This window comes from Protopterus annectens, chromosome 4.part0, assembly GCF_019279795.1.
Source record: "Protopterus annectens isolate FY-2018-M chromosome 4.part0, PAN1.0, whole genome shotgun sequence".
Lineage (NCBI taxonomy): Eukaryota > Metazoa > Chordata > Ceratodontiformes > Protopteridae > Protopterus > Protopterus annectens.
In genome coordinates this window covers 408,844,120-408,860,865 of record NC_056733.1, presented here as the reverse complement: position 1 = coordinate 408,860,865, position 16,746 = coordinate 408,844,120, and the positions used below count along the sequence as shown (strand labels likewise).

The window sequence follows — 16,746 nt, the reverse complement described above, 5'->3', positions numbered from 1 at the left end:
GTTTGTTTTATCTTGTACTTTTCTTTTTTACATGCATGTGTGTGTGTTTGTGTGTGTGTGTTTAACTGACCCACTATGCAGCTGAACACTTTTCTATATTAGCAGTTTTTATGCTGCTGAGTAGTCATGGAAGCTGATATCCCAACTGTAATTAGCTTCTACAGACTGATGCACAGTATGTTTACAATAATTTAGCATGGCAAGTTAGCTACATTTACTTATGTCTTTGGATTTTCAAGTTTTTTTCAGTACATTTGCATGAGAAATTGTGTTTTTTGCTTTATATTAAAACAGATAAGTATCACTGTTAAGGATTTCAGCTGGTTTTGTTTTCATATTTTAGGAGGTTTGTTTAATGAGCATGCACTCTGCCAGGAAATAGTGGAATATTCAAACTATTTGGGGTCTGTGATAACCAGCTGTTCTTTTGGTGCTAATGCAATTACTTCTCCTGGTAAAGGATAATGTTTGATTGGCTGCTTTCCATAAATGTAAAAACAAAATAAATAAAGTAACTGCTGCTTTACATTTTGATTTCAGTAGCCACTTCCATTGAAGTCTGTATATACAACAATGTTCAGTCAGAAGATAGGGGAATTTTAGTCAAAACCTTCGACTTGCTTGCAAATGCAGTTAATACACTGGCGCTAAAAAGCTCAGTATTCAGTTTACATTGCAGTTATGCAAGAGTAATTATACTTTTATTTATCTTGGAAGGTTCAGTTTAGAAGCCTATTAGTTATGTTTAATCATGTTAATTTTCAGATAAGAGGTGCACATTGTTAAGGACTTATCAAGACTCCTGTGTAGATCATATTCTCAAATTTACCTCTAGAATACAAGCAGAATGCTAACAATTTAACAAAATAAGTTCAGAAAAGAACACATAAACAGTACACCTCTTTACTAAAGAAGGACCTAAGTCCTACACATTAAGTTCATTCGATGCAATGTTATTCAGTATGTAGGTATGTGACTGTTTCCAGTCAGTTTTCATGTATGTGTTTCACTATACAATCGCCATACTGATCTTTATTGGCATATATACAGCTGCTGGGAGCCTATATTTGTACAACTATCTTTCATAACAATTCTGTAGGACTCCGTAACTTTTTAGGGCTAACTGTAGTGTGCGTAGTAGGTACTGGCATATTTCTATAAAATGGTATGTGTACTGTGACAAAAACAGTCCTGACAATGTCATAAAAGTAGCAGTAAGTTGTTTATGAATATGACATTTTTGCAGTGTAAGTGATAATGGATAGAAGTTTGGATATTATAGGGAAACAGAGGACTGTCAAGGGTTGTGCAGAGTCAGGCCTTCCCTTCCTTGGAATACTTTTTATTTTCCTATAATATACACCAAGGAATGCATTACTCTACTTAAACAATGGGATCAGTGGCAGTTTAGTGGTCTAAAACAGTTTGTTACATTGGAAAATTACCTTTTTCTGTTGGCCATGCCTTGAAGAAAAGTAGTCACTAATAAAGAACATGTTGTGGAAAATTAATATAATTTAGTAATGAACAATAATTGTTTTTCATTGTCTGTGGGATTCCTTTATGTCCTTCAGCTTCCCAATAATGCTGAGGTACTTGTATATCACTAAATCTGAGTTTAGGTCAGATGTCCAAATCTTCAAATGACAAAACACTGGGAGACATAAAAAGAGCTTGTCTGTCCTTATGGTATCACTGCAAGTTCAGACACTGTTTTCCTGCTTGTGATTGGACAATTTCCATATAAGAATAGAATGTAGGGGGACATATTAACAAATTCAGTTCTGACTCTAGGGGAAATATATTATTGAATCAGCAGACTTATTCAGCCCTTCATGGAAATGAAAGATGCACACATGACATTGTGAGACGTGTGAATTTTATGTACTAAAACAATATTGTAATTAAAGTAGAAAATTCACACAGTCAAGTTAGATTTTGTTGTTATGTGATATACCCATGGCTTGATAACATGCTATGCAGTGCAATGCGGACTAGAAGAGTAAATATCTGATTCTGCACTGGGAATATGTTTCATTTATAATAAAGTATTTGTTGGATGACACACTAGAGAGCTGACCTACAGAACAACTGTGAGATTCAAATCAGTTGATTTTGGCAGAACGCTGAAGCAAATATTGCAGTTGTTGTAATCTTATTAAGTATTTGGCTCTATATGTTAAGTTCTTTTGTAGTTGTTTTAATTGAAGGAGCTCTGAAATACGAGTTAAGGTCATAGTCAATTTGTGAAAAAATCATGTTTTTTTTTTTCATTTTCTAAAATCAAGCTAACAACTTTACTTTATAGTTTCATACTTCTGAGAATCAAGAATTACACACAGAATGTTTGAAACATGTTTGTGTGTTCATGAGTGTATGTACATGCATACTATATATATATATATATATATATATATATATATATATATATATATATATACATATATATATACACACACACATACACACACACACATATATATATATATATATATATATATATATATATAAAATGTATTCTGTCAAATCCACTTTGATGAAGTCCGGAGGTCGAACGGTGACAATGTCAAACCCGACATTGTCTAAGTACAAATCTCTCCCCTATCTCGATCCATGTTAACATTTGTTCAGAGGTCAAATTCGAGACGTACTTTGACAATGTCGGAATTTGACATTGTGACTTTCACGAACGTGGGTCGATGATACCATCATTTGACTGAGTCCACTTCGATACTGTGATAGTAAACCTCTCTCTCTCTATATATATATATATATATATATATATATATATATATATATAAAATGTATGTATATACATACAGTGGATATAAAAAGTTTACACACCCCTGTTAAAATGCCAGGTTTTTGTGATATAAAAAAATTAGACCACAATAAATCATTTGCAAACTCCCCCCCACCTTTAATGTGGCCTATAACCTGTACAATTCAATTGAAAAACAAATAAATCTGTTAGGGGAAAAATATAAAAAATAAAAAACATACAATACACTGGTTGCATATCCACTGTATACATATATATATATATATATATATATATATATATATATATATATACGTGTGTGTGTGTGTGCGTGTACATATTTACATATATATACAGATTAATTATACATATAGATAGATATAGATATAAATATTCACACATACATTTTCCAGAAGTTAGGGATTAGCAGGAAAAGGTACTAGTTATGTGGGACTACTGACAACAAACACAAGCTTTATCTACTGTTTTCCAATATCTTATAGTTGCCCTCCATTTTCTCCTCTTTATTTAAATTTGTTTTCTTATTTCTAGATGTTTTTTGGGCCTTGTGGGCAAGAAGTCATCATCAGGTATTCGAGTGGCCAGTGCCCAACTGGTAATTTCAGTAAACAGGCTTGTTCAGTAGCAGGGATCCATCAGGAAACATCATGCAAGGAAGACCAGGTGTCCTATATGTGTACAGATGGTTAATGTCTGTTTGCTTATTGTTGTGTGCCCCACTGGGGTACGCATGTGATATCCCCAGTTTCTGATGCATTGGTTGCTAACTCCTCCCTTGTCTGATGAAGAAGAAGATTCATTTCTAGATTCTCAGTTTTCCCCATCCCACTCCTTGTTCAGTTACCTAGACCTATTATCAATCCCAGGACACTAGCAGCTTAAGCAGAAGGCCATCTGCTGCACTTTTTGGCACACCTGTTTATCCTTTCCTTCATTTCCAGTGTACCATGTTTTACCTTGACATGTTTGTAGCACTGCAAGTTTCTATTTTCCTATTAGTTCATCTGTGTTCTCTATCACCAGAAAAGATCTCACAAGTCCCTGATTTTGGCTCAGATTTTTTCTCTGTTCTCCCTAATCCCACCTAAAGATGGTGATTTTTGGAGAAAATGTGGTGGATTATGATTAATAAATAGTGAGAGTAATTAGAGTTATAGACTTATTTTACCTCAGACAATGCATGCTAATTCATATTCTCTTATCCTGACAGCTTCTCAAGTTAATAGTACTAATATTTAATGTGTCCATGATTATTTCTGATTTTTTTTTCTCCCCACCACCACTGCCTCTTCATTGTAATTGCCCATTACCCTGGCACATGTTCATACCAGGTCTACCAGCTGCTTACCCCATCCCACCACAGTTAATCAGTTGTTGCTGGGGCCAGTTGAGAAACTAGACATCTTAGGCCTCAGCACAAATGTACATCTATCCATGGGAGTTTAACTTATGACCTACCCACCCTCCTCACTGCAGACCGAATGGTATGCCTGGGGGCAGGAGTGCAATGGAGGTGTGTAGCAAATCCCCCTACCTCCACAGCAGCTCAGCTATGACTCACCCTGTACACTTCTTTAGGCACACCTACTGGTGTGTCTTATCCAGCATCCACCAAGGACAGACATTGTATACACCTATAGGTTTATCCATCCACCCCAGGATGGTAATGCCCATTAGTCCCTGCCACTTCATCAGTTGCCTGAGCCACTAGTTAAACCTGGATCTCCTGGGTCATAGTCATAGCTTTATCCCGCTATGCCACCGAAGTGGCATTATTTCTGAATTTTTCCCTGATTCTGGAAATAAGAGGTTGAGAGCTATACCATGTTATTAATCCTGCACATCAGTCAAATGAAAATGATGCTCAAAATGGCCTCCACACCACTGCAGTATATACTGTGATGTTTGACAGGTGGCCAGAGCAACCACATTCTGTACCACTAGGTTGACCCCCACCTTTCTTTATAAATGATTTGTTTGATCCACACTTAGATGTGTGAAAAAGAAGGCTTGACAAATATAATTATGTCATTCATGGAGACTGTGAGCATTGTTTACATTATACAGGTTACCACACTGTCATTTTAGATAAATGTTACATACTTCCATTAAGGCTGAGACAGACATTACCACCACAGTCACTGTTTCATTGTGAGTTGGGAGAGCAGAATGCCACGGACTTGAAAGGTAATTCAAATGACTTAATTTTAAATGAGTTATTTTTATGTTTGCAAGTTACAGTGATGCATTAGTATATATGACTCCTTCATAATACACTGTGTAATCCCTTTTATACTGACCCAATAAGTAATTGTGCATTAAAGAATCATTTTGTTGCATCTCTTGCCTCATCTACTTTGTTGTACATCATGCATCATTACTATTTTTCCTGTATAATGTGTGTTTCTTCTGAAAATAAGGAACTCCTGTTTAGTGGGCCGGATCACTTTTTCTAGAATATTCCATTACTCTTCCTAATGTTCTTTGAAAACTACTTATAATCTCTGGTAACAGAAATTGAGAACTGTGGGAGGAGCTAAACAGAGTGATTTGTAAAAGTACAAGAAATGTATATGCCTTTTGAAGCAGAGCCTTTAAATTTGGTCAGCAGTTAAAACTAAAATGAAGCTGAGGTTATACATACTCACTGTACATGCAAGCTGGGGGCAAGTAAAGCAAAAAGTATGCCTTGCCATGGATACACATAGAGGGAGGGGTCTGAATAAAACAAAATAGCAAAATGCTGTTGCACACAAAAAGATGAATCAGCACAAACTGTTTATCTTTTGTTTATTGCCAAAATAAGCTATTGTGAATTTGTGATTTGTGCCGAAGCAAAGCATATTTTATTTCAACAAAGATGTTTTTCTTGTATTTTTCCTGTGCATTCCTCTTAGGGTTTGGCTTCATTTAATGCTGTTACTGCAAGGCAAATGAATCATATTAATTTACTAGATTTATGATGATTTGCAATCGTTGTCATAATAGCCTGTATAACTACTATTTTCTGTCTGGTTTTACATTACAGGTGCTGTTCACATTAAGAATTGCAGTAGCTGAAATTACTGATGGAAATGCAGGTACATTCTGTAGTCTAATTATCAGTCACAAAGTATATCCACCCTACTTGAACTCTGTCTAGAAACTTTCATCTAGTTAGAAATTTAAGCTGCTAGTGCTGAAAACTAAGGCTTGCTGTTTATCAGCTGTGATTATTTTATTCTGTTTCTTCTGGAACTAAAGTACCAATATAATATGTTACAAATAATTAACTTTCTACACTAAAGCACTCCATATTTTATTTAAGAAGTCTGGAGGGTCTTTCAGTGAAGGCATTCAGAGCAGTGTGTGTATAATAATAGAACAGTGACGTTTCTTGAAACATGCAATACAAATGCACTTACATTTCCAGTGGCCCCAAATCTGCAGCGTACCACAGTGACTCTGCAACGCTATGATCTTCAGTGCTGAATGTTACTTGCATGTTGACTTCAATGAAATCTGTTAGGAGAGTAAGTCGCTTAACTTCATTGACAGGTTTTTACGTCTGAAGAAGGATGAAGACGTTTCCTTCAGGTAGTTGACGGTCCTGTCTCTTCTATGACTAGGGCTGTTCGTATAAATGAATTTGTGGTCTTTTGTCAGTCATGTTTTGTCAGTTTGTGGCAGGGTAACTTAGTCCAGCATAAGATAAACTTTAGTTTCAGATCAGGGGTAATTGATTGCTCAGTGCTCACAAATGCTGTAATAATAAGAAATTGTTGGTAGAATGTGGCTTCACACTATTTTGAGTCTGCACAGATGTGCAGCTAACCCCTCCCTTCACAGTTTCAGTTTTAACTGTTCCTCACCTTTGGTGTACTACACTCTTCACCCTCCTTAGTAATGTTCTGTTGAGATGCCTAATATTTTCTCACATACTGACCTCTGTAGTAGCCCATTCCATTTACTCATCTTTTTCATAATGAAATGGCCCTTTAGTCTCCTTCCAGAACCTTGTCTTTCAGGGAGACAAAGACCACATCCTCTTGTAGAAATGGTAGGGGGCTCTTGCAAGAAATGGGGATGCTTGACTAAGGAGACAAAACCAGTGGCCATTTTGTTTAGAGAAGGAGACAGTTTTTTCCCCAGACAGAGACAGTAAGTAGAACAACAGTCTTATTATTAGCTTGCTGCCCATGGTAGTGGAAGTTTAAGCTAGCAGACTATGGTCAATGAAGTTTCCAAGGCAGGGATCCTCAATAAATACTAGTACATTCTATTTACTGTACTACTTCTAATTTGCATTTACAACAGCAGAATGTAACAACACCATTCAGTAGGGTTACCATCAGTGTAAGGTGGGGGGGGGCTACATGGAACAAATTAATAGGTTTGGCTAACTTGACTGGAGTGACGCTACATCAAGGCGAGGGCAGCTTTTGAGCATGATTACAGTTTTAAATAATTGATAATATGCCATTGCATATAAACACCAGTATTAATTTGAGAAAAAAGTACTTTTCAGGTGCTTGAATAAATTCAAGTGTGATCATTTGAAATCCAACACCTCTGTACATAGCTTTTCAGCCCCATCTGCATGAAACAAGTTATCTAAGTACAGAAATGATCTCAGTGCATACACTCACATATGAGTTTTGTGCAATGACAACACACGAAAACTAAAGAACGGGTGCAGGCCACTCTGCACCCACCATACCCCCAATGTTACTCTTTACTATGAGCTCACTCAGACTCTGATAAAGTGATTATTTAAAATGAAGAAAAATGCCTTGCTCTTTCTCAGAGACAATGCAGCCTCTGAATCAGTATCAATTACTACAGTTTAGAAATCTCTGATTATAGATGATAATAACAATGATAATAAAATAAACCTGTAGGTTCTGAAACCTTTTTGTAAGGGCTGAAGGTTGGGGGGTCATCAGAAGACAGTGGAAAAAAAGTGCTCCATCAGGTTTGGTAAGCAGCAACTCTGCCATATACCTTTCTCTCCAGTAGCCTGGATGTAGTGCTAAACCATGGATACATGTAATGCAGATGGTCATCTTAACTTTATGCTCAAAATCAACTGCAGAAACATGAAAGGAACTTCTTTTACTGGACTGAATAGCGACAAATAATTACTCCTTTGTAGACCCTGAGGGAAATCGGCATTTAGAAATTTTGTGTATCGGTCTGTCTGTCTTTGTGTGTACACATGTTATGTTAAGTGGCCACATAAAGTTTATACATTTGGTTTACTATCCAGTATTTAAAGATTTTCAGATCAGCAGATATAAACTGTTACACTCAATTCATCCATCTTTCATTCTAATAATACATAGAAAAGTGTCCGTGGCACCTAAAATGAGTTTTCTAAAATTGCCTGTCCATTAAGCTGAATGAGTATTCTTGGAACGCAATTAACTGAACCATAATTATGTTTTGTCAAGTACACCAGTAGGATATTGGCTTAGAAGTCCTCTGTCTGCATGCATCTGTAACCAGGATGAAAAGGACTGCGGAAAGGGTGAGTAATACTTCTGAACCAACCCTGATTTCATATTTTTAAAATGACAGCAGAACTTAACACCCATTAACAAATAGTTCTGCAACAAATGTTCCTTAGTTTTTAAAACATAGGATTTGTAAGGGTTTCTTAATGAAAATGCAAGTGCTTTGCGAACGACCCTCTTAAACTGTGATCAGAAAACATCACAACCTCTCAACTGTGGATAATAGTTGTAGTTAGGAAAATCACTAAGAAAACATTTTTGGAGGAAAAGTTGCCCTCCCACCTCCCTCCCCTGCAACTTATACATCGACTCTGAGATTGTTCTATCTTGACGGGGGGGGGGGGGTCAAATGTAGGAGTGCTATAGCAATCTCATTGTATTAAACTTGTGTCCTAAATTATCAGAAAGGAATTTCTCAGAAGTTATGAGGCAAAATAAGAAAAAGTGTTTGCATTCTTATCACATTTGTGTAATACATGATTCAGTGTAACAGAATAGGAATAATACTACGGTAAATCATGCTGCAATGCAACTTTTTTAAAACAAACAAATTTCTCAGTAATTGAATTATTGCACAATATTGGGCTAGTACTTCTGTGCATCATTTCTGCAGACAAATATTTCTTTTATAAAAGAAAGTGAGAACTGTTTATTTTGTTTTAAGCATCTGGTTTCTGACTTTTTTGTAGCCCACCTACTTCCAGTGATGTGGGAAATAGGATGCCACTTAACGCATAACTGGATTACTTGGGTAAAGTCTCCATAGGGAATAAAGCTACATAAAATGCATTAGCAGAGGGATGAGTGCAGGTCATCGGAAGGACTGTTTATTCTCAGCTGTGGCACAGCTGTTTGATTAAAAACCGGTATTATGGTCTGACATGGAATTCAAGCCAAATGCACTCTTATAAAAAGAACCTGGGAAGAGAAGAGAAAGAGGAAAAGTAACGTGCATGCATTTAAAATGGAAAAGTAATGGTTGGCTAAAGGGCATGCATTTAATTTGGACAAAGAGAAGAAGCAAAGCAAAACCACCTAATTTAGCTAATTGAACTGATATTATTTACACACTGCATATCATGTATAAACTATAGCTGGTGGAGGAAAGAAATAAGGCCAGAAATGGCAAGATGATAGATGATGCAAGACTTAGGGGTGAGTTAGTTAGACTGAAGGAGTACTGAAAGTATAGATGCATAGATTCTTAGATTCATAGATTGTTACTAGGCTAACACCCCGAGGGGGTGCTTTCTAAGTCTAGCCAAATTTTGCTGAAAGGATAATGATGACCTGTATCCAAACAGGATATTGAGAGCCAGGCATTTACTGTATAAGTTACCTCTGTCTATAAGGAACACGGGTGCCAGGCCCACTGTAAATTTCCTATTGCCCACCACTACTGGGTAATAGATGAATTCGGCTTCACATGGAAGGGAAGCCTGTTCCATAGGAGGGGCAGTCTCTGAACACATATCTGTCTCTTCAGCATGTTCTGTTTAAGTTGCAGACAAAATTCAGGTCCCTAGACCTAGTATTTCTGGTATTCTTTGATTTACGAATATGTAGAAGGTTCATAAGTGTGGGGTTTGCGAATGCCTTGTAAGCCAGACATAGATCACCCCTCAGCAATCTATAGGAAACTGAGTAGAGGGAAAGAGCATTAAGAGACTCTGCAAAAGGCAGGTTTGTTACACCTTGTATTCTTTTTTTAAGGAACCACTGAGGTTGCTCTAGTTGTTGCATATGCCTGGTCAGGTACATACCAAAGGGAGCATTGTACTTTATGATTGGTCTGACAAGGGCAGAGTACAGTGAGATAATGACTTCTTTGGACCTAAATGCCATGTACTTACTTATAAGTTGCACAACATAAAAGAATTCCTCACCACTGAGGCCACATGGTGGTCGAAGGTAAGGCTACTGTCTACATGCATACCCAGATCCCTGACCACTGGGTCAACTCTTAGGGGACTATTATCAACATGGTAGTTAGACAGAATGATTGACTTCCCAAAGGGTACAATTATGTATTTCTTAGTATTGAGTTTAAGACCATGGCTTTGGCACCATTTATTAGTCAGAGATAGACCTTTTTGAAGAATGCTAGTGTCTGCAGGGGATTTGATAATAACCCCCAGCTTGCAATTATCTGCAAACTTAGCCATAAATCTTTAGCATTTGCTTCCATTTCAGAGAAATAGATGCTAAAAAGGAGAGGGCCCAGTAAGGAGCCCTAGGGGGACTCCTCTAGTGACTGGCCTCTTGGTGTAGGTGGCCTCACCTAGTTTGACCTCCTGGTTCCTATCAGTGAGCCAGCTGGCTATGCAGTGGGTGATAAAAGTGTTTATACCAAAATTAGTCAACTTTATAACATGTAATAGCAACAACTTTTTAAATTCTGTTTTGTTCTCTCTCAACTGTGATCTAGTATGTGATCTCCTCAAAATATTACTGTCATTCTCAGTCATCCTTACACTTTCTAAATTTCCATCTGCCTCATGCAGCTCTGATTCTTCCTGTGTTTGTTAAAGTGATTGGTTCCTTAGCAAGGCTCAGTGCAGCAGTGGTAGGTAAGGCTGAGCAGGCTGTTACTTCTGTGATTGGCAATTTACCCTCCAATATTTACACTTATCTGACTACTGTTTCTTACAGCCCAAATGGTCCATATAACAGAGTCTCTTTAATATAATTAAGGCGACAGAAGTAGAGCAGTCAGCATGTCACTTGGAGAAGATCAGTATTTGTTGGACTGTTTTAAAACACAGCCAGGCAGAAAGTAACAAGCAATATATTTTTTTACAGTTCCGTTTACACTGGATTTAATGACTCTGCATCAACACCGAGCTGAGTAAGTCCTGTGGCTTATGATAAATGATGATAGCAAAATAGATACAACATTTCTATACAAATAATTGCTTTCTTGATAAATCTGGAGTGGGATACAGTCCAGCAGCACCAACTCCCCTGCCATTTAAGACTCTTTTGGTCCTGCTACCATTTTATCAAGGAGCTATTGTGCGTACCACTTATAGTACTTGAGTTATTTTCAATGGTTCTGCTATTTCTTGGTTGTACTATATAAAAAACAAACTGATGATTGCATTGCTGAGCACTATATATTGGATTATGTTCATATATATTTGAGTTTTCCTTCTTCGTGAGTTTAGCCATTTCTTGGAATTTTGTGGTTTTAGTAACAGTCAGGACAGCAGTTACACAGACAATTGGAGCTGAGTGCCTTTTTGTTTTCTTGAATACGCTGATCATTAATATAAATGTAGACCCTATCAGTATCTGCATATTACAGTAGAATATTATTGTATTGCAGACCTTGGCCTTCTGGATGGTGTTTTTAGCTACTGGCCTCTGGATGATGTCATGGATCCACAGATTCAGGATATTAATGGGAGGAGTAATTTAACATTTACTGGCCTTTTACCAGGTAACTAGCACTACAAATTTGTACACAGTTTTGGTTGTTCTTAATTTGTATAATTCATTTTCAGTTCTTGTGTTGGTATAATAACAGGGACTTGTGGTCCTCCATGTATAATAACAGGGGCTTGTGGTCCTCCGCACTCTGTGGACAACAACATGTGGACTAGAGATCAAACTATTGTATGCTTGGGTGGAACCAACCAAAGGCTTGACAGCACAGTGGAAAACACAGTCAGTACATCACAGCTGTAATTTTTATTTATTTATTTAACATTTGTTTACTTGGAAAGTCCAATGTGGAACAAACCAGTTTTCATTGGAGGCCCAGGGAGAAACACTCCAGATGCATGTCTTTGTAATGTGGGAGGAAACCAGAGCATCTGGAGGAAACCCACACAACTGCAGGGAGGACATGCAGATTTCACACAGAAGGCATCCCAGCCAAGAATCAAACCGGAGAACCTCTTGCTGTGAGGTGACAATGCAAACTACTGCACCACTGCGTTGTCCATACCCTCATACCCTGGTCTGTATCCTCACAGGCATCTGTGCTGTATCAGACTGTCATTTGCTCCTTTCTTCTTGCAAGGCACTGGGAGCTAATGTCGGGTGGCACAATGCCAGGGCACTTCTATGGGCTATGCTTGTAAAGGCTCCAGGGCCATTAGCCTAGTACACACGTATGAACCTATGAACCTAAGAGCTCAGCATTAGTTTTTTTTTTTCTTAGCTGACTCAAGGCATATAAAGTAGATACTGTGTGGAAAAGAAAAAAAAGAAAGGCTAACTGACTGAATGCTACATGCATTGCATGCATGATGGAGGCTAAAAAGGTTTCTGCCTGCTGCTATTTTTATGTCTACTCTGATGACTCAGTGCAACCCCCCTGTTTCCAGAATGGCATATGCCTATGATGTTGTTTAAGTGCCTGCCCTTCTAGGTTCTGGAAACATTTACAATATCTTCTGCTGGGATAGTTCACAATCCTTATGACCCATCCACCTTTCTAGTTGTAGAATTAGTAGTATGTTGCATGCTTAAGTGGTGTCACATGAACAAGTATTCACTCCCTCTTTAGGAGAACAAAATCAAAAGCAAAATGTAGTATCCCGTTTACGTTTTCTTAAGGAGAAAAATATATAAAGCAGAATTTAGCATCACGCTTACTTATTTGTCATTTTTTAATTTAATTCAGCACAGGTATGTCATGAAGCATAAAAAGAAAAACAAAAACTCTTTATTTGTGAGACTCATTCATTCTGCTTTTCAGAAGAGGTAACAGGAATAAAAGGAAATGCCGTAACGTTGAAGGAAAGCATTACGCCACTGCAGATGCAAAGTTCAGAAGGCAGCCTTTTTATGAACCCAAGTCTTGCATTTCGGAGTGGTAAGATTTTTTTTTTCTGAGTAGGAGAATGTTGTCACTTTTGCAAAGGCACTCTGTAGACCAGTGAGTGGAGTCCTTTTATAGTAACAGCATAGCACTGTTGATTGTCACAGTAGGAGTACCAATGAGGAAAAAATGATGTTGTGTGTAAGTAAGCAGCCTTCTGCCGTGTCCCCGGTGATTATTCACCCCTTATTGATATGCATTTAAAGTTGTCTCTCTCAATGCAACTGTAAATAGCTGAAGCTGACGTTTTTTCACTTTGACACATTCAGTAATATTACTTTTTTCATGTTACTTGAAATATAATTTTAAACTATGAGTGACAGTTGAACTTTTTCAGTATGAATTGCTGATTTTAATGATAAAGATGCTTAGAATATCACATTTATTGGCCACGTCTGGCATATAGATTTACAGCTGTACATTATTTGGGGCTTTTCTAGTATGTTATGATCATAGCAATTACCCTGAAATTAAACACTGCACTACATATAAATTAAGAAGCCACGGTGGTGCAGCGGTAGTGTTGTTGCCTCACAGCAAGAGGTTCTCCCGTTCGATTCTCAGCTGGAGCACCTTCTGTGTGGCATCTGCATGTTCTCCCCGCATTGGAAAGACATGCGTAGAATGGGCGTGCCTTCATTGAAGGTTGGGCGTCGAGCTGGCATCTTGGCACCCGTAAAAAAAATCTACTGCCAATCATTAGTTCCGCTGTGGCGACCCCTAACTGGGGAAAGCCGAAAGATAAACAAAAAACTACATATAAATTAAATGTTTATATCATAATGGAATTGAAAAGAAAGGTGATAAATTTTCACTTAACATTGCCCCACAATATACATCTCTGTGTACCAAGCTTATGTTGTGTACACAACTAAGTGTGACCAAGTTTGCAATTATTTGTAGCACAACTTCTACCATCTGCTACAGCACTGCTAGGTCAATTACTGCTTCAAAGAAAAAAAAAATCACTTGATTTTTCAGGAAGTCATGGAAGCGTTGTTTGGTATGTCATTGTGAAGGATGCTGAATTCTGGTATCTGGACAAATGAGATATGTATACATCTCTATCTATTGCAGTGGTTTGTGGTGGTATTTCAGTGTGTACTGCAGGCAAATCCTTAGGGCCAGCTATTTGTTAGGCAGCAGCAGCTTTTCAGAGGGCTTTGTCGATATCTCTGACCATTCATTCTGGCCTGTCATGAGAAAAGTCCTAGGGGTACAGTCCCCAATAAATTCTAGAACTGTCTCAATGACCATGAAGGACAGTTTTAGGTGATGAAGTGAAGCTGAAATTTATTCCAGCTGATTCTGATAACACTGAAACTGATATGAGCAGGAAGTATAATTTGGCTATACAGAGGTGATCTTACTTCAGTACTGAATACATATAGCTTTGGGAGAGGCTGGGAACATTGAAACCGCCATTACACATAAAACTGAATCTGTCTGATTCCAGATAGAACGATTTCAGGCTTATTTCTGCTTGTGCACCATTATTAAATGATTGCCTATCTCTTAGTAAACACAGCAAATGTTAAAAGGAATAAATCAAGAAACTAGTTTTCTGAAAAAAAAATAGATTGCACGAAACTTGTAGCACAGAATAGTTGACAGACATTTTTTGGTGCAGAGACAGTCACTTTGCTGTAGATGTCAGACCTGTTTTAATTTGGCTGAAATTAAAAAAAAAACAAAGTATCACTCTAAAATATTAACAATATAGAACTGGAACTACGCTGTGAGTTGTAAATCTTTATCTTAGGCTTCACCTTGTTGTGAGCATGTGTACATGTGTATGTGTATCTGGGTGTTTCTGCTGTTGATTGCTTTTTGTCATTATTCTGCTTTTTTATGTTATAGGGTATTTTGAAAACATTTTCACATGTAGATCAAACAAAGGAAATGCTGAATCAGTGTACTTAGAATATATTTTTTTCAACTCCTTATGTCTAAATGTCAATTAGTATTCTATGATGAAATAGTTTTATGCCCAGCTTAATGAAAATGTAACTCTAATTTCACTGGGTGTACTATTAGAGACATCACAAAGGTTTTGTCTGTGCTTCTCTGTCTTCCTTTTAAATTACTTGTTAATAAGTGGATGCTGTAAGATATAAAAGTGCACAGTGTAGACAATTTCCTATCTTGTAATTTTGCAGAGGTCTCTAAATGTGGAGGAACCATCACAAAATTGTCTGGCTGCATTACGAGTCCTAACTATCCTCAGCACTACGGCAATAACCTTGAATGCATTTGGGTGTTTAATTTTTCTAAAACAGTGAATGTAACATTCTCTTTTCTGGACTTTAGTACTGAAGTTGAGAGCAATTGCTCCTATGACCAGCTTACATTCTACGAGTCCAGCCAACAAAAACTTTATGGACCTCTTTGTGGCATGCGTGTCAAGCCCTTTACTTATTATGGACCAAAAAGCACATTATATCTTCGTTTTAAGACTGATTTTAGTAATGTGTTTAAAGGATTTCTTCTGCAGTATAGTGCTGATGGAAAAAATGATTCTTGTAAGATTTATTCTCAGCTGTGGACTGATTATGCATCTGAACCTGCTCCAACAGTAAGTACAATACCATTTTATTACCATGTTATACATTATTCTAAAGCATAAATACTTACAAATGATTACATATAACATCCATATTAGCCATCTAGAGGTTATTTAATTAATCACTGATAATGAAATGATCTGATTCAACACAGAGATTTTCAGGCGTGATCTGGTGAAAAGGCAAAACAGGAAATTTGTATTATGCATCTTAATTAACAAAATGAAATAAAAGATGAAGCATCTTTTAGAAAAGTAGTTACAGAATTGATAAAAAACAGAATTGTGATAGACATGTCACAACTTTACAATTAACAGATACAGATAAATAGTTTGTGGTATATTAGTTATGGAAAGATTCAAGCAATTGTAGCCAGAGTTAAACAAGAATACAGTAACTCTATGGCTCTAATGTGGTTAATTTACTAACAACTTAATGTAGCTACAATCAGAGAAATGCAACCAGATGCAGCTTCGTATCAATGAAAAGCAAGAAAAAACATTTTGCAGGAGGGCAAGTACCCCTGTCCCCATGTAAGGGACCTCACCCTTCCAAATTTTCTTACTTTTGTGTGTGTGTGTTTGTGTGTGGATACACGATAAAGCAGTACTGGCTATGATTTAAAATGACAAAAAAAAACACTCATCCAGTTATAATATATTCCGTTTGAGAGTGATGAGTTGTAAAAGTAAGCAGTGATTAGTCAACCACTAATAGAGTAGTCTAAATCTACAGTGTGTTCATGTAAAAGCAGCAAACAGGAATTCTTCTTTAGAGCTTTGTTTAACTGAAGGACACATTGACATATACACATACAGAAACACACACAAAGTTGGCAAGTTATAAAAGGAATCAAGGATAGCAGGAATCACGTCTGAGCAGATGGTACAATAGAAAGGAGGTTTTCTTAGAGAATGATTAGGTAACTGGATGGTGAAGGAAGCAAATAAATCCAGTTCAGTTTTTTGAGGTAAAAGGTACAACTCTGCATAAAGGAGAAGAGCTCCACTGTTTCTCTTGCAGAGGAAGGCACGCTATCACAGGTAACAGATTCAGCAAAGGTAAACACTGGAT

At 37.2% G+C, this 16,746-nt stretch overlaps 1 protein-coding gene across 2 annotated transcripts in view; it reads left to right on the top strand.

Moving 5' to 3' along the window:
* Positions 1–16,746, top strand: part of LOC122799354 (adhesion G-protein coupled receptor D1-like) — a 689,306-nt gene that overhangs the window by 32,174 nt on the left and 640,386 nt on the right. For both annotated transcript variants that reach the window (XM_044068349.1, XM_044068348.1), the window contains exons 3-6: positions 5,811–5,862; positions 11,606–11,719; positions 12,986–13,102; positions 15,268–15,683. In XM_044068349.1, coding sequence (XP_043924284.1) covers positions 5,811–5,862; positions 11,606–11,719; positions 12,986–13,102; positions 15,268–15,683 — 699 coding nt within the window. The remainder of the gene's footprint in view (positions 1–5,810; positions 5,863–11,605; positions 11,720–12,985; positions 13,103–15,267; positions 15,684–16,746) is intronic.